At 39.9% G+C, this 23,597-nt stretch overlaps 2 protein-coding genes across 4 annotated transcripts in view; one reads left to right on the plus strand and one right to left on the minus strand.

Moving 5' to 3' along the window:
• Window positions 1–528: 528 nt before the first annotated feature.
• kiaa0319l (KIAA0319-like ortholog) overlaps window positions 529–23,597 on the minus strand; it is a 38,767-nt gene continuing 15,698 nt past the window's right edge. For all 3 annotated transcript variants that reach the window (XM_085446854.1, XM_085446853.1, XM_085446852.1), the window contains exons 8-25: window positions 17,533–17,622; window positions 17,015–17,112; window positions 16,794–16,881; window positions 14,798–14,890; window positions 14,583–14,715; window positions 13,300–13,405; window positions 13,058–13,180; window positions 12,838–12,961; window positions 10,622–10,754; window positions 10,250–10,398; window positions 8,355–8,506; window positions 8,088–8,226; window positions 6,545–6,704; window positions 6,269–6,411; window positions 4,779–4,901; window positions 4,437–4,527; window positions 4,238–4,329; window positions 529–3,522 (exon numbers count right to left, since the gene is read on the minus strand). In XM_085446854.1, coding sequence (XP_085302980.1) covers window positions 3,326–3,522; window positions 4,238–4,329; window positions 4,437–4,527; window positions 4,779–4,901; window positions 6,269–6,411; window positions 6,545–6,704; window positions 8,088–8,226; window positions 8,355–8,506; window positions 10,250–10,398; window positions 10,622–10,754; window positions 12,838–12,961; window positions 13,058–13,180; window positions 13,300–13,405; window positions 14,583–14,715; window positions 14,798–14,890; window positions 16,794–16,881; window positions 17,015–17,112; window positions 17,533–17,622 — 2,234 coding nt within the window. In that variant the 3' untranslated portion in view covers window positions 529–3,325. The remainder of the gene's footprint in view (window positions 3,523–4,237; window positions 4,330–4,436; window positions 4,528–4,778; window positions 4,902–6,268; window positions 6,412–6,544; window positions 6,705–8,087; window positions 8,227–8,354; window positions 8,507–10,249; window positions 10,399–10,621; window positions 10,755–12,837; window positions 12,962–13,057; window positions 13,181–13,299; window positions 13,406–14,582; window positions 14,716–14,797; window positions 14,891–16,793; window positions 16,882–17,014; window positions 17,113–17,532; window positions 17,623–23,597) is intronic.
• On the plus strand, window positions 20,820–23,156 carry LOC146682742 (uncharacterized). Its single transcript, XM_085446859.1, has 2 exons — window positions 20,820–22,144; window positions 22,278–23,156. Exons 1-2 carry the CDS (start codon window positions 22,064–22,066, stop codon window positions 22,944–22,946), a joined length of 750 nt encoding a protein of 249 aa, XP_085302985.1. The 5' UTR covers window positions 20,820–22,063; the 3' UTR covers window positions 22,947–23,156.

The raw sequence follows: 23,597 nt of genomic DNA on the forward strand, positions 1-23,597 counted from the left end.
AAACCATCGAGGGCAGCAGGCTTATAAAAGTAAATGAAAAGACCAACCAGAGGATCAGTCCGATACACGGGTGTTTGGATCCCCTGTAATCAGAAAAGTAAATGTTATACCAACCCTATAATATGTAATGAACGCGCAACAAAGAAATTAGATTTTTTTTCCCAACCAGGTGATGAAGCAGAATTTTTGTGTAATATAAAAAAATGACTCATCTCCATTTCAGAGTAAAACAAACTCCTCAAAAGTTTTATCCAGGCAAAACTTTTTCCCACAAAGTTTTCTCAGATCACACAAAGGAGTTTCCTTTGAATTGTGCAGGCTGTGGAGAAAAACAACTAATACAAAGACACAGAGAAAGCACAGAGAAAAAAAAAAAGAATAAAAGTTTTTTTTTTTTTTACCTTAATCAGAGGTAATTTTGTTCAGATTACACAAAGCAAGAACAAGCCAACACTGTTTTTTTGTTTTTTAACTTTAATTTACACATTATCCAGTTGCATCAGCAGGATCACAGAACAAAAGAAGGGGTCATCCTTCACTAAAACTTTATTAATAATAAAATATTAAAAACAAAAACAATTACACCCCTTTCATTTAACAGTTTCTCCTCATTTATCTCTGCCTTCACAGTGGACTCAAGGTCAGTTCACTTGCATCTAAACAAATCCCAAACGTAACAGCAGACAACGCAACATTTTTGTGTCCTCCTTTTAACTGTAAAAGGAGCTTTGGAGACAAAAAAAAAAAAAAAAAAAAAAAGATGAGTCCATCAGAACAATTTGGCTGTTATTCCAAAAAAAAAAAAAAAAAACCCCAAAAAACCAAAACCAAAACAAGACAAGACAACAGATTTTTTTCAGTGGTTTGACGTTGCTGGCACCTGGGTGTGCTTGATTTTAATTTGCCTCCCACAGGAGGTCAAAAAAAGATGGCCCGATAAATTCAGCAGGTGCGAATAAAACACATTTAGTGCAGCAGATCCAACATCGGCATGAGATGACTTTTTGCAGTAATTTGAGAAAAAAAACAACCCAAAAACAAACCCCAGCTTATTTCGCACAGAGTACAAGCTGAACTGAATCAATGATGTACCCTTTTAACATTCAACAACGAACATAGAAAAGTGTGCCTCCAGATGAGGACTTACATGTGTCTGTTTCACATTCTGCATGCAAAGCAATCACACTGTGAGATGATACGTCGGGGAGAGTCGTTCTGCTAAAGTTTGTCTGTCGGTACGGTCCAGCCAAGAAACACCTCAGATTACTGCTGATGAACAAACAAAGCCTTCCTGCTGGGCCCCGTTCGTGGTTTATTTCTGGTAATCTGCTCAAAGCGTACGCAAACATCCTTCAGATTAACCTCCTGCTTATGTCCTGTCCGTGGGAAGAAATAATTTGTTTTCGGGATTTAGTACAGTTTTATCTCCGATCGGATGCGCAGCTCACTCGTATACTTAAAGTAAGTTTGCATTAGAAAATAGAAAACATATTTTACCTTTTCAAAGGTTTTCCTCACATCCGAGTCAGCTTGAAATCTGCATCTCCCGGCCAACTTTAACACTCCATCAACTTTAAGATATCTTAATTTTACAACCATTAGAGTACAAACTCTTAATGTTTCTGTATACCTAATAATGACACTGTTCAAAAAACACAGAGTTGACTATAATTAAAAAATTAAAACTCTGGAAGAAATAAACTGATTTAACTGTTTTAACCTTGCTAAAAAAAACCCCACTGTGTTTCTATGTTTTTGCACAGCACAGGGCCTGTGGATTTTTACTCCAACTCCATAACATCAAAATCACTTTAAAAGAAGATCTTTTAATGGTCAGACTGAAGAGGATGAATACCATTAAATCCAGAAAAATGATATTGTGACTTGGCTTTTTGATGGATTTAAACATTCAGTTTGTTAAAAAATGAGCATGCTTGTCCAAGTGTGCTGCGAGTCTGCAAAATTTAGAGCTGCTTGCATCATGGAGATGAGTGTAAAGCATGAGAATTACATTACTGATGGACATTCTTCCTACATATTCAGTACCGCAAAGTCCTGCGTTTATGGCTGAACCTCCCAACTTCCAACCGTCACATACGAACCTCTACCCTTTTTTTAAACCAACAAGAGACAAAGTGAGACAGCAGACATTAAAATCAAAGTGCATCCACGTCTAATCACAGCCAAAAGGTTGTTTGTAAAAACAGTAACAAAAACTCTGTGGTCTTCAGGGTTGAAGCAGTCATCACATTACCAAAGGTGATGAGGAAGCAGCGGTCTGTCCTTCAATCTCCTGTTCTTCATCTTTCTCCCAACTGCCTTCCTCACTGAGACCACTTTTGTTACAGTTGTGTACTCCAGTTATTTAATCCACAGAGAAGCCTTGAGAATAAAACCTTACAACACTGTGACTCTTCTGTGGGTTCATAAAAACATAAAAAAAAGCAAAAAACAAAAAAGAAGCATACAAACTGCTCTGAGGAAACATCTTTTGGCACAGCAGCCACAGAAATCCACACATACAGCTGACATACAAACATGCAGCCGATCGTATCAGGTTGTACCAGAGCTGCAATCTGTCGCTCTTCATGCACATAAATTATTTAAAATATTTTCTGAGGTGGTTTCTCCGAGCCGTTGGCAGCTCAGATCAGTTTTGGTTGTTGGTTGGTTGTCTTTTTTTTTCTTTTCCTCTCCGTCATGCTTCAGATGAACAGAAACAATCAGAGCAAAGTTAACCATTAATTTAAAAATGGCAGTGTTTGGTAGCATCAGGTCGACCTGAAACGGCGTGAATACAACGTGTTTGTACATGCGTGTCTACAAGAGGCAAGGTGTTAGCGTGCCAGGTGGCTGGTTTTCGTGTCATTGAAGCAGTTTTGTTTTTCCTCATCTTAAAAAGTCACTCGAGCTACTTCCTCTCACACAGTCTCCCAACCTTTGTAAGCCAGCAGCAGGAGAGGGGCAGCACTACATTCTTTATGTCTCTGTGTTAAATAATAGGGGTCTAATTAATATTTTATATCATTCAAAACACAGTGCTCACCCCTGGTTCTCAGTGTAATGGCAGTTTCTTTTTCACGTCGTTCTGGCTCAGTGTGGGTGCAGGGAAGCTTCAGTATCGTGGTGTTTTTTCTGTGACAGTGGGACAACACGGTCCCAACATCTCCTTCTCTCTCCCTCTTCCTAACTCAGGTATCTCCCAGTCTGTCTTCACAGAGGAGAAGTGTGAGGTTTTTGTGTTGAAGACCAACGAAGGGGAAAGAGGAGGCGTGAAGGGGAAGAGCTGTGTGAGGGCAGCTGTGAGCTCCCCCCTCCTCTCTTGCTATAGCTGCTCTTCTCTCTGCTTCTTGGCCCTCACCGGCCCCTGGCCATTCCTCAGGGAGCCATTCTGAGGCCTCAGGAGCTGCCCGCGCTCCTGATCCGTCCACGGGATCCCGCCCTGCCCTTCGTCACTGTCCAGGTCAGAGTCCGAGTGCATGAGGGCAGAGGAAGTGGGAGCAGGAACAGGCTTCAGGCGTGCTGAACGAGAAAGAGGAGAACAGAAGCGAAAGAAACAGTGTGATGGAGCTGTCCTAAACATAGACTAGGCAGAAAATTTAACTCAGTCTTTGAAACATCAAGTTTTTTGTATTGTGGCTAAAATAGAAACATTGGCTAAACATTTACATCAGTGTTAATTATCAAAAGAAATCTTCACAAGAAAAAAAGTCGAGTCTTACCATTTGTTAACACCTTCAGTGTTTATTTGGGCAGTTATTTTTGAAGACCATTGGGTAAATTAACTGTAAATATGACTAACCTAACAACATTCACACTCATCATTTAAAAAAAAAAGAAGTTTTGCTAAAGTTGGAAAACAGTGTTTAGCTCATGCTGCAATGTGCCACAAAGGCCAAAAGCATCGACTCGGGTCAACTTGCAGGCCTTTGCTCTGCATATTCCCTCGCTTTCATGTCTATATACTTTCCTAATCTAATCTAATAAAGGAAAAAAAATGGCCCAAACAAATAATCTTAGAAAAATACACAAAAGAAAAACCATAGCTGTGCATGCAATCATATTACAAAGTAAGGAAGTACTGGTATCGTTGTTATCTCTATAAAATTTGATTCAAGATGTTCAAGTTCCAGTCAAAATACAGACGCAGCAGAATTTACTGTCTGCCTGTTTCTGTGAGTGTTAACAGGCTAAATGCAGGCGGTGGTGCGAGTTTACGTGAACTCGTCCATCTTACCAGCTCTTGGCAGTTGCAGCTCCAAACAGTCCTGATCGTCAGCTTCTAGCATTTTGTATCGACTTTTACTCCTGCGCACTTTGCTCTTACGCCTTACAGGAAAATAAACACACAGGGAATCAATGACCATTACCCCCATAAAGTTATTTAACAATAACCCTGACAGAATATTAAAAAAGAATTTAGGTAAAAAACTCACCTGTTGCAGCAACAAACTATCCCCCATACAAATGTTGCCGCAGCAACCACAATCATAAAGGATGCTATCGTCACATAGAGCACGCTCCACTCTGAAAACAGAAAAAATGATGTGGTAAAAAGTGTGTAATATTAAAACAGCTCTAAAGTAATGCAGCTTCGACAACAAATTCACAAAAGACTCGCCGTGCGTCCCTGAATACAGCGACAGAGATTATTCTGATTCTTATAAACAGAATTAAAATAATAATCTGCTGGGTCAGATTTTCACAACAATAAAATTGATTATTTATTGACTTTTGTTTATCGACTCTATATTTTACTGTAATGCCTCCCTTCTTACCGCAGTTGCTCTCTGCGTCTCCGAACTGAGCTCTGATAAAATTCTCCATCCAGAAAGGGTGACAGACGCAGCGCCGCGTGAATGAGTCACACTCGCCGTGGCCGGAGCAGTTGAGCTGGCAGACTGAGGAGGGAGAGCGACAGCAATGTTCAATAAACCGTCAGAGCTTTAAAACTTGGTAAACAGCAGATTTAAAGTGCTAAAGAAATACTTATATGACTTAGAAATAGCTAAGAAATCTAAAACTTTGACCTTGCATCATTAACCGAGCCAAAGACTGCAGACTGCACGAGCATGACTGAATAATAGCAGTCTGATTTTTATGGTTTATGCATTAAACAGTGTGTCTGTGATAAGTTCAGTTTGTCTGTAGGTGGGATTACTCAAAAACATAACCCTGTGAGGACTGAGTCATTTTCTGTGATCAATACACCATGTTTTACACTCTGTGTACACTTTAATGTCAAGGAAAATTTTTACTGTTGTTATTTTTGCTACATTTAGTAAGTTTATTTTCATTCTAATTTATTTTATTTTATTTGTTTTACCTTATAGAGCCATTTTGTTATTTTGTATTCAATTATTTACTTTTTGATCAATCTTATTTGAATTTTTGGTTTCAATTCTGTTTAATGGAGCTCTTTAATCTTTCCGTTTGATCAAACTGAGCTTTTTTGTTATATTCTGTTTTATTGAGCTACATTAATTTTTTTACAGACTGTGTTTATTATTTTAGCTGCTGTAAAAGTAATTTCCATACTTTTGAGATAAATCAAATTGATCTGATATGAAGCCTTATTTTAACCTTTTGCTGACAAAATTTGTGATTTTAGGCTTTTGAAAAAAAAGACAAAAGATTGGAAATCAAAGACAAGAATAGATATTTTAAGAATAGACATTGTAACTGACTCCCATCAAAATACTTTTTCTAATAACGACCCCCCAAAACATAAGATTATGGGTCAGGGTTACATCTAGTCTTCAAAGATGAATCCGGTGAGATTTATTCTTCTGCATTAAACCTATGCTTTATCTACATCATAAAAACAGCATGCAACGACTGATTGGTTTAGTCAGTTGACAGCTAATGAAAGAAAATTCATCAACTTAAAGAGAGAAACCTCCCCACAGCTACAATTTGGCGACAAAGCTGTAGAGCTATTCAGGCATAGGAGGAGTTTTTAGCCGAAGTGAGGTCTGGCCCATCTTAGCAGTGATTCATTTTAGGAGTCAATGCAGATCAAAATATGGATCCAGGAATTTTTAGGAGGAATCTAATAATAGGACAAATTTTTACATTTTTGCAAAAACAAAACAAAACTGGGAGACACTGTCTTGATGATTTCAAGAGCTTATCAGAAATTAATCAATGCAACTGTGACCTTGAATGTCCAAAAACCAAGGCTTTTAGAGTCTGCTGTAACATAGAAGCATCAAACCTCTTTTCCCCCTTTCCTTGTTCCATTTCGTAACGTTTATGTGGTACTCACTGACTGTATCCACTCGTCGGGCCTTGAAGATGAGGAAGTCATTCTTCTGTTTACGCAGTTTGTTGCGCAGGCCGAGTGCAACGTTACGGCCCGACAGCGGAGGGCGCCCTGGGCCTCCGGACACCAGGAAGACCAAACGAGTACTGAGAATGGAGGAAGAGGGTGGAAAACAAACAAACAAACTGTCAAAGGATAATTCCAGCTCTGTTCACAGTTGGTTTCATGACTTTCATCATCAGGTTTGCACACTTGTCTAAAATCTGGAGACAAAGTCACCTGTGCTCATTAAACGCACTGATCTCTCGCACAATGATGTCGCTGTCGAGCACACCCAGTAAAACCCCAACCTGTCGCAGCAGCATGTCGCGCTGACGTTGGGACACCTGCGATACGGAGACCTCTAACACCAGTTCCACCAGGTCCCGCTCCCGCACGTCTGATGGATAGATGGGAAAAATAGGGAAGAGGGAAGACACATGAGGTGACAGTGAGACGGAAAAAGTGACATGAGGAAAACGGGCAGATTGCAGGATCCATCTGACTCCCTGAAATCTGGGAGAGAGTCCAGAGCGCCAAGTGACGGATTAGTTTCTGGCCGAGTGTGTGTCTGTGCACCGTATGCTGTGCTGACCTGCTCAACCTTCTGCTGCTGGTTGTTGAGGCTCCTGCTGTGTGGAAAGCATTTGCATGCACAGAGTCGTTTGAAGAAAAAATAAACCATGCAGCAGTTGTGTTTCAGTATATTTTTCTACAATGTCTTTTAACGATCACAAGAATTTATTTTCCCCTCGTTTGAATCTTTATCTGGCTACAAAATAAAAGCCTGAATAGAAACCACAGGTCTTTTATTGGGACACTGCACCACAAAAAAACTGATCACTGGAAAATAATCAGCAGTTTTATTAGGTTTTAAGTGCATCAGTATCAAGTTACGTTGCTACACTATACAAATAAATATATAGTTTTTCCCCAAACCGGGAAGTTTTAAAATATTTTAAATGTTTAAGCTTTTACACTTCAACATCCTTCACTCTAACACTATAAATGGTTAATACCTAGATATCCACTCCTGGTAAAACAGTTAAATCAGTATGAAATAAACCAGACAAATTGTATGTCGAGAGACAAATGCATAGGTTGCTTAGTTAGTGGAAAAAGATTAAAACGTTTTAGGAAGGGGTCAGAATGGCATATAAGAAGATTATTTCAAAAGAAATTTCACTTCATTCAAAGCATTTTCTACTTGGTTTGGATCCGGAAGGTCAAAGTTGTGATAAAACACTGATGAACCTCTTTTTTTTTTTTTTTTCTTTTTTTTTTTTCTACACAAGTAGCTTACAGGATTGTTTTTGGATTAAAAAAAAAGTAAACCAAATGATACAGACTGGATAAGAAAGAAGTGGTGTTTTTGGTTGATATGAATCCATTTTCATATCAATTTTGATATAATTTTTTCCTTTCATCATAGGAAAAAAAAATCACCATCACTGTGTGAATATTTTAACAGTTGGCTGTTTAACTTATTAAAGTCTAAAATGGACTGACTGCCCGTCCATCTATCCAGCAGCCTTCTGTTTATTCAGTTAGCACAGGCTTCTTGACTCAACTATATGTGGACCAATGACATGTAGTCACACCTGAGCCCATTTTGAGACGTTTTTGAATGTCGATGTGTTTTCTGAACTGTTTTTGAGAATGTGTGTTCTCTTTAGTTGAACATAAGGAGTAATTTTTATATGAAATAAAGAAACGTATTGTTAAAAATAATGAGTATATCTTGGGGATGTGTTCATATGCATGTTTTTGTAGGTCTGCTTACCTGGTTTGACCTCCACTGTGCCCCTCCCCTTGCTGCTTTGTCCTTTGCTGTCAGTTACAGTCAGGATGAAGCTGTATTTGCCCTCCACCAGGTTTCCAAGAAACAGCACTGCCTGGTGGTCGGAGCTGTTCAGCACATCCTATTAAACAGAACAAAACAAAACAAAAAACAATACATTTTTATTTATTTATAAATCTCATGGTCCCTGCAATAAACTAAACCAGAACTAACATCAGTTAAAGGCCTGATTATAAAGGTCCGTCTCACCCCAGCAGCAGGACTGGTGTCTTCTCTGGTCCACAGGTAGCTGAGTCCACCTTTGTCATCAGTGGACTGAGATCCATCCAAAGTGGCGGTCCTGACAGGCAAAGAGATGGGTGGACTCGACACAACACGAGCTACTGGCGGTTGGTCCTTTTCTGGAGAAAAAACATTAAAATTTCATAAACTTCTTTACAATGTGTCTCTGTTAGAGCCCCCTGCTGGTCACTGGTACATGCGCTACAGTATTTTAGAGAGAATCCCACACTTTCAAAGACACAGGATACATCTTTTTTGTAACCCCTACAGTTTGTCTGAAAGCACCACACAAACAAAAACAGCATCTCAGTAACACAATCATGCTTTTTCTCATTCAAACTGAGGCACATTCAGATCACTCAGATCTACAGGAGACCTTATATCTTCTCCCTCTAAATACTCAGAGAATCAAAAGCTTATATGCAACTACACCACTTCACTGCACGTTTCCAGCCAGACCATTTTCACATGTTTATGATTGTTGTGCAGCTGTCACTCCCTCTGGACTGTTTCCCATTAATATCACAGTCTTTTGTTTATACAATATAACAGGATGAGCTCACAGAGGGCTTGTTCTCATTGTTCTAGCGCATAGATCGGCACATTATTTGGTTTAAACTGCTGATGATTTGGTTTGATGTGGAATATTTCAGTTCTTCAGCTATAGGATTGGATTTTACTGCAACACATCCATGAGGTCAAACCTGCTTGTCTCAGGTCTGTTCATTGTAAACAAGATCAAGAATTACCAGAATTGTTTAACGGAAATCAGCCCAACCTTGGTTGTGCAAATATTGCACAACCAAGGTTGGAGGAAGGGTGGGGACCAGTTCCATTTTGTGCACAGGTGACAGGAAAAACTGCTGAATATTGTGAGTCATTATTAGAGTTAGCGCATAAGTCAAGAGGGAGTAACTGACAAAAGTAACTCATCATTTAGTTTCCTACTATTGTTCTCCAAGCAATGAATGAATGAGTGTGTCACATTTGTGCTGCTTTTAACCTTTCATCTGAATATACTCCCCCCTCTTTGTTGCTTCCTCCACTCATTACTCCACCCGATTATGGTTTCCAGTACTGATATTTATACTCTGGTCACCGATAATGGGAGTGCACAATAATCTCCAGCTTTCCTAATCAAATTCTCTTATGGGTTCAAAGATCTGAACAAAATCCAGATTACTGGGATTATTTTTAAAAAAATGTACAGAGAACAGGCCTCTGAATGGCACCTAAGGTAATAGTTGGACAACACTCCTACGTTTGAAGGACCAATAAGCATTCTAAGATAATGCTTATAAACAGATTGCTCCTAATTTTAGTAATATTGGACAATCATTCTTGTAATTCCATTTTAATCAGGCTGTTCTAAACAGAAAGCCTTCAGCAGATCCAAAAGGCTACACTGAGAGCTGGATAGGGACTAGAAAGAGAGAGATCATATTTATCCCATATTGGGTAACCGACTGGCCCTACAGAAGGTCTCTTCCTGTTAAAAGGGAGTTCTTCCTTTCTGCTGTTACCAAGTGCTTAAAATTTAAAATTCAATATAATGATAAAGCTAAGGCATTTGATGCAATAAGGCATGTATTAGCACAAATACTTTAAATACCGCACTAGAGTGAATTAGTTTATATTTATATCGATCTCTGTGTGTATGTGCATGCATTAAACCATACGTTTGTCTACATATCCGAGTGTGTTTATGTTATTCCAGATAATAACTGAGCTCTTGCTTCTGTAATTAACATGTAAATTTCAAAACATCCGTAATACTCAGCTGTCTGACTTTGACATAAAGCAGCTATTTTGCTTAAAGGGAAAGTCTTATTCCACACCCACACAAACACACAACTCCGTACCTTCCTTAACGATGACTGTGACAGTGTCGCTGCTCTCCAGCTTCCTCTCATCAGTTACTGTCAGGGTAAACTCATATGTGCCGACCTTGAGACCTGTCACCGTGGCAACGGCGCTGTCTGCATTTTCAATCTTCACACCATCGGGACCACTGGTAGAGGAACAGACGGACCAAAAAAAGATCGAAACATGAAGGGAGGGACAAGGGGAATTAAAGAGGATGTGGAAATGTTAGTGACAGCGACTGAAACCTGTGAATTCAAGTGTTTTATATTATAAACCTCTCAGTAACTATGATTGAGGTATCATGTAAACTATTATTCTAGACTTTAACAACAAAAAATACAAACTGCATTAATCCATATTCATCTGACCTGTTCTTTGTCCATTGATAGGTGGCTATCTTCTGGTCATCGTGGCTCTTATTGCCATACAGTGTGGTGTGATCCATGGGCAGCGTCAGCTCTTTCTCAGGTCCTGCATCTGCTACTGGTGGTTTATTATTTTCTGAATGAAATGTGAAAATGACACACACAACTCCATTATTTGGACCACACTAAATTACAGTATAGAAGGACAGATTCAATATTAGTGTTTGGATCAGCTTGACTGGGCAAGGCCTCAACGGGTCAAACCATTCTATTTAAATCTATGTTGTTCCACGTTTACAATGCATCTGTAGCAGTGCTTTGGTTATTTTGCAAATGTGTGAATTGTTTAGTTTGTTGACTTAACATTGGATCTGCTCTTGGTATCCGCAGATCCCCAAAGCGAATTTATTTAAACCAGTAGTGTTATATGAAAATTTTTAGTTTGTTTTGAATTTGAAAAGTAAGAGTTGGGGGAACATTTTGCAGCTCATTAGGTTAACTGGCAAAAAGGTACATGTACAAACTGTGAAACTTCAATAATCTTTCTCAACATAAATTTGCAAAGACTGCAAAATATCTAATGTATTACAAAATATGATCAAAAGTGTAGGCTCTATCTATATATCTATAATTCTGTGATCTTTGAGCCTTCAGTGCTGCATCAAAAACAGACATGATTATGTCATGAAATCACTGCATGGACTTAGGAAGACTTGGAGAAATCATCGTGTGCCAGGTCAAAGGTTGCAGATTAAAGGTCTGTAATGCCACGTGTGAGCATGAGCCAGAAATGCTGCTGTCATCTCTAGACCAAAACTCATTTAAAATGGACTGAGGCAAAGTGGAAAACTATTCTGTGGTCAAATAAATCCAAATTTGAAATTCTTTTTGGGAAACACAAACACTGCATCCTCTGGACGAAAGAGGAAAATTATCAACCCTCTTTTCAAAAGTCTGGTGGTACGGAGGTGTATCGGTACCAATCGAATTAGTACCTTGCACATCTGGGAAGGCACCATCAAGATATGCTGAAAGTCCCCAAATGTTCACCGACTCTTAATAGAAGAGAGGCAATACATTTAAACAAAGACACAATTTCGTTTTTAGATGTTTTACCTAAATCAAATTTCATTTTCTCAGTTAAAACATTTTATGTGTTTTCTATGTTCTATTGTGACAACAGTCTGGTTTTATGAGATTTGCAAATGATTCAATTCTGTTTTTATTTACATTTTGCACAGACTTCCGACTCTTTCCGAATTGAGGTTGTAGAAGATGGAAATCCAAATCAGAAAACTGAAGGCATTACAAAGTGCTTTGTATCTGCAATCTCTCTAATGACCAGAAGAGTCCGGTTCCATTGGTTACAAAAAGAAGTCCAGTTGTATATAATGAGACTATGAGAAAACTACTAAAGCACAGAGCTACAATTACTGTCCGAAAAACCTGGATTGGGGAGCAGGCCTCCTCAAACTAGGAAGCTCTGGGCGTTCAGGGGGGTCAATATTAAAATATTCAGTGATTTGGAGAGACTGACCAGTATTTCAAGCCGAGCTAGCTTGAGACGAAAGCAAACCCAATATTTGTATAACACAGCTAATAACATCACTGTAATGAAAACCCTTCTATGATATAAAGGACCAGTGTCTTTCTGACAGTAACTAAAGCACAGCAGTTATGTTCTGAAGTACCTGGAATTAGATTCTGACTAATAACATCGTCATATCTTTCAGGTGCGATGACTCACAAGATAGCCTCGGTCTAAACCTAGCAGACCTTGACCTTGTTGTGTGTTCGCATTCGAGGTCCAACATAAAACAGTACATTTCCAGTCTACAAAGTGCTTATCACCTTGAGTGCACTCTGCTCCCTCATATGATTACCCGTCACTGTTTGCTAAACAGGAGCAGTTTAAGTGCCGACATTCTCCTCACACGTCATGAAAGGTCACAAATTAATGGCGACTTACACACTGGCTCAATTTGCTCTTTGATGTGTAAATTTGGAAGAGACAAGGGGCGAGCAAGAAGCCACACAGGGTACACTGTGTTCAGATACGGCATCTCTTAAATGTCAAGTTAAAGAGATTTATTCGCTCCATATGGTGAACAATAGCTCAGAGTTGAACAAACACTGAAAAATCCTGAGCTAATGTGTGACATCTGTGATGGCTGGGAAGTGATATCTGCTGAGGTGGCATGAACTCTCCAGCTGTTTACCTGGCTGCACGATGACGGTGACCTGAGAAGTGTCCTGCTGTCCAGCTGAGTCCGTCACAGTCAGCTGGAAGGTGTAGTCTCCCTCTTGCATTGCTGACAACTGTAGGATGGGAGTCCGTACACCCTGAAAAGCACAGTATACGCCACTGTTAGCTACGATGATCTTATCCACAGAAAAATAACCCAAAACACGTGAATTCAGCTGTGTGGAGTATTGTACCTGCATCTCCACCACTTTGTCTTTGCTCTCTGGGCTGAGGGACCACTCATAGGACAGAGAACCGTGGTCGTCGGTGCTTTGGTTGCCATACAGAGTGATGGAGTTGCGTGGTAACTGGATGACCTGGAAGAGGCAAGAGAAAAGTTATTAGGATTGCCGCAGTTTGGCGTAAATAACTTACTTTATTTTCATGTGATAGCAGCACCTGCAGGTTGGGGCATCATACAACAGAGAGGACAAACCTGGTTTGGGCCGGCGTTGGCCACAGGTCGATAGTCCTTGGCTTTGTTAACGGAGAGAGTGGCCTGTGTCGAGTTTGTAGCTCCGTCCGAGTCAGTTACTGTCAAACTGATACAAAAGGAAGATGGAGATGCATTTATGGGACAACCATAGACATGTGTGCTGCAGAAATTAAAATCTTTTTGCCAAAATTTCATAGAAGATGCTTAGTTTTGCATTTCTTTTCTGATTCATCTCGACTTTTCTGCCAGGAAAACATTATTTACCATAAATAAATAACAACGTTGTTTGAAGACTTTCAGCCCTTATTCAAGCCTTATTTGAAATAGCACAAATGTAAACCTACAAATTTATGATGTCAACCCAGATAAGCCAAGCAGTGAAATGATGGACGTTAACTCAGAACCAGCGCATCACTATTTTGGGGTTGTTGTTTTTTTTGTTTTAGCTTTTAGGTCAATTACACAACAAGTATTTAGTATTTATTCTTTGCTTTTTGAACTATATTTTAAAAAAATATCACAATTTGTAATATGCTACTCAAATATAAACCCAAATAAATAGCAATTTAACAAAACTGATCTCTGAGGTTATACTTACTGGTCGCATCACATTTAACCTTCCCACTGTATAAATTTAGAAGACACAGAGGTTTCTAGCGGACTTCCATAACTTAAAAGCTGTGCTCCGGGTCTATATTTCTTAATGTGTTTTAAAGAAAGCTCACTGTTATTATTTGCTGCTGCCAGCATATCAAAAGAAGAACACTTTGTCAAGTAAATCATAAATCTCTCTCTGAAAATGATCCAGATGGAGGCACTTCAAAAATACGAGTAGGTCATGAAGACACGCACTTGCCCACATAATGAGGCCATATTAGAGAAACTAAAATGCACTTGTTAAGCTGAGTACCAAAGAATCAATCAGATATTTTCAAAAGGGACTGCTTTTTCTGTTATTTATTTAACAAGGAGAGAATTTTCTTTTTCTTTTTTATGTCCATGCTAAATAAAAGAACATCACAAAAAGGATTTCCTTTAGTTGCCCAGTGTATTTAGAGATGTGCTACAGTATCCAAATGTTTTCACATCAAACTACGGATTTTCCTGTTCACTTACACGGGTTGTGCATAATTACTTCCTCCAGCTTCCCAACACCTCTGTAACATCTGTAAAGTCAGTTTTACTCAGCTGCATTTGTCTGCAGGCCAACACTTCAACAAAACAGGTGTGCGTTTTCAGACTTCACAACTAATCTCATTGAGATAAGTGTGATTTCTGTTTACCTAAATGTGTAGTTCCCAGGCACAAGGCTGGTGAGGGTGAGTACAGGGGTGTCAGCAGAGACCTTCTCCTCCCTCAGAGGACCTTTGACCTCTTCCCAGTGCCACGCCACCACCTTGTCATCATCAGTGCTCTCTGTAAAGGGAAGACAAGGATTTGGTTTTCCTTTCTTTAACTGGTGCTAAATGACTGTGTGTGTACCATGTGGGAGACTCACGGCTGCCGTCTATCACCGTAGAGCTGGTTGGCAAGGAGATCTCCTGGAACTTTGGGGAAACTACGGCAACAGGAGGCTTGTTTACCCGTGGCTCTGTCAGGTGGAAAATAAGGAATTAACTCGCTTACTGAGCTGCACATTAGGCATTAGTGACTGAGGCAGTAAGAACAGGTTAGAGGATACCCTGGCAAATACAGAAATACAACCATGTGTGGGAGAAAAGCCGGGCTGTCTTCCAGCAATAAGGGTTTTTTTTCCTTATAAGTGGTTAATGAGTGCTTTTTAGCGGGCAATTGTATTAATTCAAGGGAGGGGGGGGGGGGGGGGGGGGACCAGTACATTCAAAACACTGCAGAAGATTAACCACCTTACATGACTGCTTAGCTTCATTAGATGCAACATGCAGATCATTACAACTGCAAATCTTTATAAAAGAAACAAACACAATGAAGATTTATGGATATGAATTAAAATAAACTAAACAGGTTACATTAAAATAGTCCTGGCATAATTCAAAAGCACATGTAATTTGCAAATCAAATATGGCTATGTAAAGCAGCATCAACATTATAATCTTACTACACACACGAACAGTCATTTACATCTCTCACGCCAGTGTTTTTCCACCAAGTCCTGATGTCCACTTTTGCAAAATTAAGCGAATGCAGATGTGCAAAAGCTCCATTGGACCCACTAGACCCAAACATGTGCTGTGGCACAAGTAATCAGTGCACACACCCTGGCCATCCACATCAAGACATGGTCCATCAGACTAAACCACCTCCTTCCATTGTTTAAAGTCCAGTTCTAATGCTCAAATGTCTCATATTTTTTGGGCTTTCTGCGATTGACAGGGGTCTGCATAGGAACCCTGACTGGTCTGAAGCTATGCAGGCCCATAAATCTGCTTTGCACAGGTTTTTCTGACACCTTTCTATCAGAACCATATAGATATTGACCACTGCAGACCGGGAAGACCCAGGAAGTGCTGCCATTTTGGAGATGCTCTGATCCTTGTCAAACTCTCTCAAATTATTACGCTTTCCATTTTTTCCTGCTTCTAACTGCTCAACTTTGTATACGGTCTATGGGTTTCACACCACGAACTTTCTACACGTCACCACATGGAGGTGCCCGTGAGCATGCGTCTGACACATTAAACAATTACATTAACAGTAACATTAACCTGCTGATGATGTGTGGGGGTAGTAGCACAGGTAAAAGTGAATTGTCCTGATTGGTGTAGTCACACTCGCCCACCCAAACCCCACACTGACTGCTCTGCAGCTACGCAGCACCACACACAAAGGATTAATTTACAGGAGTGAGAACGCGCCTGCTGTGAATTATCACTTGCTTAGAGCTGTTTTGAGATGTTTTGGTGCTACAGAAGAGAGTTAATTTTCCACACCCTTTAACAGTACTACATAATTTTGCAACTAATATATAAAAGCTTCAGCATTAAAACATCGCTCTCCTGTGTAGCTTTATTTGACACCGTTTCTCATTTGTGATTTACAGCAGCTGCACAGTGATGAGCCGGCGTGGCGGTGCCACGTTCTTCCAGTGTCTGCGACATGCTCGTTAGCTTAACTGGTAAATCTGACCTGCCCGTGGGTGTGAACACTACATTCACCCTGCCTTTTACTCTGTGACAGTTGGCTACAGTCCTCACGTGACCTTGATTTTATAAGGTGGTTTCAAAAGTAGAATAAACAGTCACTTCGTAGTCAAAGGAGCTTGCAAAGAAAAGCGTCTGGACTAAAGAAGTCCAGACGCTTTTCTTTGCAAGCTCCTTTGACTACGATGACCTGGATGACTGAGAACCTTCACAGACAAACAGTCACTTCATAAACTGGAGGAAGAGACCCCAAAAGTCTTACAAAATCATATTATTGAGGGAAAAAAAAAAAGTAAATCATAAATATTCCACTGAGAACAAGTGTAAAAAGAAGCTAAATCAGGAGCCATGACAGGAACTAAAGAGTTTTCATACCTGGTTTGACTGTAACATTAACGTAACCTTCTCCGTGGGCGCCCTCCCCGTCCACTGTCACCTCAAACTCGTACAGGCCCACGGTCAGCTGAGGAGACCCAAAGAGAAGGAATCGAGTCAACCAGAAAGAAGAAGTGATCCTTTTTGGTTACATGGTCAACAGAGTGCCACCTGCATGATTTTATTTATAGCAAACATGAATATGAAACTGTGATCTGCACCTTGCTGAGTTTCAGAGTCTTGCTGTGCTTCCCCTCCATCTCCCCGCTGTAATCTTTGGGATGAGTTTTTAGACGCCAGTCAAATGCATAGTTTGTCCCTGTAGAGAAAAATACATAAAAATAAATACCCAAGTGTAATAAAAATGTACGCATTCAAATAAAATCTACTAGATACAATGTTTTTACACTGCAGCATGTTAAGGAGGGCTCAAGGGATTAACAGACTCATGATGTGTGTTACTCTTCTGAACTCTATCTTTTTCAGCATAGATTTGAAATTCTCTGACAAGCGTTCAGCATGACGTACAAAATGATTAAGACTCATGTCAAGCGCAGTTTAGTCCATGCATTACTGAACAGCACAAATAACGCACAGTTTAATAATAATTAGTAACTGGTACACATAGAAAAATCCACTCCATGCATAATTAGCTCCTCCTACACACTCATTTTTCCTCAGGTGTCAGGAAACTGATGAAAAGACTGCATTATTTCATACAGCGTTCCATTGGTCTCACCATTTGGGACCACATAGGCGTAAAGTTTGACCTCGTTGAGGGGCAGCGTTACCTCCACACTCTTTCCTGCTGATACCACCAGCTCCCTCACTGTGATAAAAAACAGAACATTTAACATTAAAAAAAAACCCCAAAAAACAGTCACTTAATCGAAAACCTTATATTTAATTAGAAAATGAATACTGAAATGGATAGAATTAACCCTCAAGCAACCAACCAGTACTGGTGACAGAAATGCCCAAGTAGGGTCAGTTTTATCTTACACAGGAACGTTTTTTTCCATTGGCTCTTTCTGTGTTGTAACAAATATTCTAATAATGTTATAACGTCATTAATTATGGTTTCCAAACATTTTTTCATGCAAAAAGGAGTTAAAAAAATGAATTGTGTAAACAACACTGCCTTTGTTTACACAATCCTTATCTGTTCTTTCTTGCAAAACAAACTTTGTGTATGTGTTGGTTTGTTTCTTTGACTGTGAACCCCTCTAACCAGTGGTTAAGCAACCTGAACTGGCACTCGGGCACACCGTAGAACCCTGGAGGTTCTTATATGTAACAGATATTATGACATGATGTGCCTGTAACACTTGATAAAAAGGACAGGATCATTTTTATTTCCCGACAACAGAATCATATTTATATTCACAAAATCCACACAAAAAACTGCGCATGACAAGTTTTCATCACATTGCCTAGAAACCACCTGGCAATGGGGTAAAATTACCTTCTTTTTTTTTTTTTTTTCTTTTTTTTTTTTTTTAAATAATACATTTTTACATTAACCCCCCCTAAAAAAACAAATACATTAAAATATTCTCAATGTGATTAACTAAATAAATTTGCTAACAGCTCAAACAGGGCACAGAGTACTGTAACGTGGCCATATATTAGACATTTTAACACCAAAATATAGATCAAATATAGATGAACTTCCCTCCTTTGTTCCTTTCTGAGTGATTTGGACAGCACTCAGTCACTTCAAGGAAGAGATGAATATATATGAGTTTACACATGTACCATAGACGACATAAACGAGTGTTATCTACTGTTTGCAATGGTTAAAACTGCTATTATCAGTAATCAGATATCTACAATGAAGGCAATAAACAGATGTGACAGGCACAACTCACAGCGATACACAGACTGCGCAGCTTCTGACAGCTTTATTAATCATTTCAGTGTCTTTGTCTTCATTTCGATTTGCTCTTAATGCTGACAGCAGTAACTGCTGCAGAAGCAGCAGGCAGAGACAAAAACTGTGTACACAAACTGTACACAAAACACCAAGTGCACAAAGATTAACGAGCCGATTAACTCGCTGCTGAACAGACTGGAGCATTTAGCAGTTTAAGATACAAAGATTTCCCCGAGAGCAGATGGAGACCACATAAAGAACTAAAAGGAGGGTGAATATTGGAGTTAAGCATGACAAATAGAAACATTAGATTCAAAATCAGTTGTAATATTTGAACTTAATGTGCATGTCGGCAACTGTTTGCCATTTTAACTCAACAACTGTCAGTTTGTTACATCTGTTGACTCTAAAGACTAAAAACTGACTCTGAAACTTTCTTTCCCGAAGAAAATTAATTATTGTATGCTGCATTTAGTCTGATACAGTGGCATAAAACAGTGGTTAGTTTTAAGGCACAAATGAATGAACATCTATTGACCCTGAGTCACACACATCTGTGTGAAGACCCATTAGGTTTTAGGCCTGCAATTTTTGTGAACTGTGGACAGATTTTGTGAACTGTGGAAGATGCATCACCATTCCACAAGCTCATCGATCCTTTAACCAGATGAGCTAAAAGCTGTTAATCTAACGAGTAAAGGAAAAAAGGTCCAACTTTGTGAAATGCTGACAGTTCCTGCACACCCTGAGGATGACTCATTTCAATGAAATCAAGCCTGTAGTTTGTTCCTGTCGTAGTGATGTACGTAAAAATGGGTGATTTTGGTTTTCTGATAGAAGATGTTCAAATATATTGCTCCTGGACTCTTTTTTTAGAGTTCTGTTCTTGCAAATTTGCCCTTTCCCCCCCAAAAAACCTGCTTACAGTTTTTCTCAAATGTTAAAACACAAAAGCCAATCCTGTAACCCAAATGACCAGTAGTCTAAACACATTTACTAAATGTAGCCACCATATTCCAGTACCATAAACACATGTCACATGAAGACACAATTCACAAAACACAACCCTCTGTACTCATAAATCTAAACACATTTTTCCTTGCTAAAACACATGTTGCAAAACAACTCTGCTCATATTCTCAAATGAAAGCCCATGTGATGCAAAATGCTTGCCACAGTCACCAATCTTTGAACACAGGGAACACACCTGGCGTCAGTCACTACACACAAAATTGAAGACACCTGTTGCTAATGATGTGACCCCACCTATAAAAGCATAGTTTGGTGAAGATGCCAAACAATCACAATGGATGAAGGCATTCGAGCGTGCGGAAGGAGAAGAGCTGCAGGCCAAAGAGGAAGAGGGGTTGAGATCAGAGGAGGAAGAGGTGAAGGCCTAAGAAGAAGAGGAGTTCGGAGTAGAGGAGGAAGAGAAGGAGGCCAACAAGAGAGAGGAGAAGGTCCAGGTGGGAGAAGAAGACAACCTCGCACCATCATAACAGATGATATGCGAGCAACAGTAATTGATCATGTCATTGTCCATGGCATGACAATGGCTGAAGCGGGACGAAGAGTACATCCAAACCTGAGTAGGTTCACCGTGGCCACCATTATCAAGGCATTTAGACAACACAACAGGTATAGTACGCTATTGCTTTCTTTGTCACACTACAGTTTTACAGGCCTGTGAAAGTGGTCTGTTACTTTACATGTAGTTTTACATATAAATCAGTCAATTGACAACACATGTTTCTTTCTTTAGAGCTGAAAGAATGCCACATAGAGGTGGGAGGGTTGCCATATTCACAGCGGCACAAGAAATCCTCATTGCGGATATGGTCCGTGAGAACAACTGCATTAGACTCCGAGAGATCAGAGACAAAGTCATTGCAGATAGGGCTGGGCCATATTATACCGTTCACGGTAATACCGGTATAATGTTAGGCAACGATAGGAAAATGAAATATCGCGATAGAATATGAGTAAAACGCGCATGCGCAGTGCCTTTGTTTTCATACACACATGGCCGATTGTTGAGTGAAACAGATGAACCAGAATTGGTTTGTAAAAATGGTGCAACTTCCGTGATGTGGAACTGGTTTGGTGTTTGTCAGTCAGATACACAACAAAGCACATTTTTTTGCAGAACATGCAAGCAGCCGTTCTAAGATGCTCTTAAATCTGGGAGTAATCTGGGTCCTAAACTCCATATACTTCAGGTCAAACAACACTGCAGCATCACTTAGAGTTAAAAACGGTCTAAATTCTTTCATCTTTAATAAAACGATCAGCATTGCTGCTTTACCAGGTGTAACTATAAAGTTTAACTTCCAGGCATCCATGAAAACAAAATGTATTACATTTAACGGAGTTAGAAGTTAGCAGGAAGCTAGCGGAAGTTAGCTCGCTAGTTTCGCTAGTTACCTAAGCATGATATAGCATGTTCTGACTAAGAGATTTCTGAAAAAATTCAAACGTACAGCTCTGCTATCACTTCCAACATAAATGAAGACAGGAAACTAAACAGCAGTGACGTTTGTAGGGTTACTGAAGTTTGGCTAGCTGGTATATAATGATGTGCTACGTGATCGCTAGCGACACAGCTATGTTAGCATAACATAAACAGTGAAGCTGGAGGACGAACACTAACACTTTTCCACTTATAAAAGTTAACGTGAAGGTTCTTCATGGTTAGAGACAAATGCAATCGCATGGCAGGATGCTGTAAACGGACCAAACTTCAGTCAGGAGAACAACTGAGATAATCCATCCACAATACGAGGTTAGTCATTAATATACTGCAACAACATGGGAATAGAGCAGCTACCAGAGAATTCAACATTAATGAATCAATGGTACAGAAGTGGAGGAAGCAAGAAGAATGAGTTTAATAAAGTTTGATTTATCTGACTGCTTTGTTTCGCTTAATGTGCCTTATAATCCCGTGCACCTTATGGTCCGAAAAATGCGTACTGCACACTGCAGTTTAATGTTGCAAAGCACCTCTTTTTAACTTCAGTGGATATTATACATGGTTATGCTCAGGATATGTCAGCCCATTTCTACTGGAAATGCCTTTTGGTTAAACTTTCAGCAAGGAATTTGCATTTGCACTGTTACATTTTTATAAAGCTTTAATGTACATAAAAACCAGCTTCTTGTTTAAGTGAAAATAAATGGAAGGTTGTCTTTTTGCGCTAGTAATGTTGTGGAGTTGTATTTTGTCTCACATCAATTATATCGTCGGTTATATCGTTATCGCAAATTTTCAAATATATATCGTGATAAATATTTTTGGCCATATCGCCCTGCTCTAATTGCAGATAATGTAAACTTTGAGAACATTGATGCTGTCAGCGTGTCCACAATAGACAGAGTTCTCCGGTGCCAACAGATGAGGATGAAACAGGTCTACAGGGTTCCCTTTGAGCGCAACTCTGCGCGACACATAGAACAACGTTACGAGTATGTGCAAGTACGTATACATCCATGTCCACAGTACAGTTAGTGGACATACTGTGTTGCTTAGTGGCCTACATTACTTCTGGACAATACTGTGCTACCTGATTGACCGTTCTGAACACCTGTACGCTTTTCCATGTTCACAGAGGATAATGCAGTTGGACGCGATGGCCAGACCCCATGAGTACCTCTTCCTGGATGAGGCTGGCTTCAACCTCCAGAAACGAAGGCGAAGAGGCCGTAACATCATTGGCCAAAGAGCCATCACTGAGGTTCCTGGCCAACGGGGGGGTAATATTACTCTTTGTGCAGCTATGGGTACGGAGGGGCTTGTCCACCGGCATGCTGTCCTTGGGTCTTACAACACCCAACGTCTCCTCACCTTCCTAGAGGAGCTAAAAGACATCCTCCTGGACCGTCAACAACACCATCCTAGGCTAGCACATCACATGTATGTGATCATTTGGGACAACGTCCGCTTCCACAAAACACACCAAATCAGAGAGTGGTTCACCACCAACAGTGACCACTTTTTAAACGTCTGTCTGCCACCCTACTCCCCTTTCCTGAACCCTATAGAGGAGTTCTTCTCATCATGGAGATGGAAGGTGTATGACAGACAGCCATACACAAGAGAGAACCTCGTACGGGCAATGGAGCTGGCCTGTGCTGACATCCCAGTGGAGGCCTTCCAGGGATGGATTCGCCATTCCAGGGCGTTTTTCCCGCGGTGCCTAGCAAGGGACAATATAGCCTGTGATGTGGATGAGGTGATGTGGCCCAATGCAGCTCGGCGACATGATGCCGCACAGTGACTGTGTGTAATACTGTAAAAAGACCGTGTAGACAATAAAAAAGACTTCACACCCTGATCATGTTTCCGAGAGTACTGTTGTGTGCGATAGATTCTGTTTTTGCATTGAGTTGTGTTACAGTAGTGTACGTACATGCAGGATGTTTTTATAGATTTATAGTCTTCATGTGAAACTCACAAATCTAAATGCCTAATCCTCTGCAGGGTTCTATGACGATCTGTTACTGTACAGTTTATAAAAATATGCATTGGCAGTTATGAACCAAAGAACCTTCTCACAAATTGAGCATTGTGTTTTCAATTGTTTTGCTGTAGTGTGTAATGCTGTGTATAGTGTTTACAGTTTTGACAGCTTCGAGCTGCTCTCTTGGTGTGGGAGTTTGAGTTTTGCAGTGGGAAGGTGTGGTTGTGTTTATGTAGCTTTAGAGAAGGGTGTTGTGTTTGGACATTGGGGGACCTGGTGGTAACGTTTGTGACATGTGTTTTAGCATTTGAGAAAAACTGTAATTTCTTTGTGGCACACTCACTATATGGATACACAACATTTGCACAGAGAATCTTTTCTGAAGAATCAGGGTCAATTTTGAGTAAATGAATTAGTCATATTTTTTATGCCCTATTTAAAATACAAGGAAATAAGACACCAGGAGAA

Source organism: Copadichromis virginalis, linkage group LG22 (assembly GCF_057382275.1).
Source record: "Copadichromis virginalis isolate Kocher_CV1m ecotype Utaka linkage group LG22, C_Virginalis_male_GT1.1, whole genome shotgun sequence".
NCBI classification, from domain to species: domain Eukaryota; kingdom Metazoa; phylum Chordata; class Actinopteri; order Cichliformes; family Cichlidae; genus Copadichromis; species Copadichromis virginalis.

Bases quoted from the DNA above. Each gene is read 5' to 3' on its own strand.
- LOC146682742 (XM_085446859.1), top strand. From the start codon at position 22,064: ATGAGGATGAAACAGGTCTACAGGGTTCCCTTTGAGCGCAACTCTGCG. The intron at 22,145-22,277 runs GTACGTATACAT...CCATGTTCACAG, and splicing joins AACGTTACGAGTATGTGCAA to AGGATAATGCAGTTGGACGC.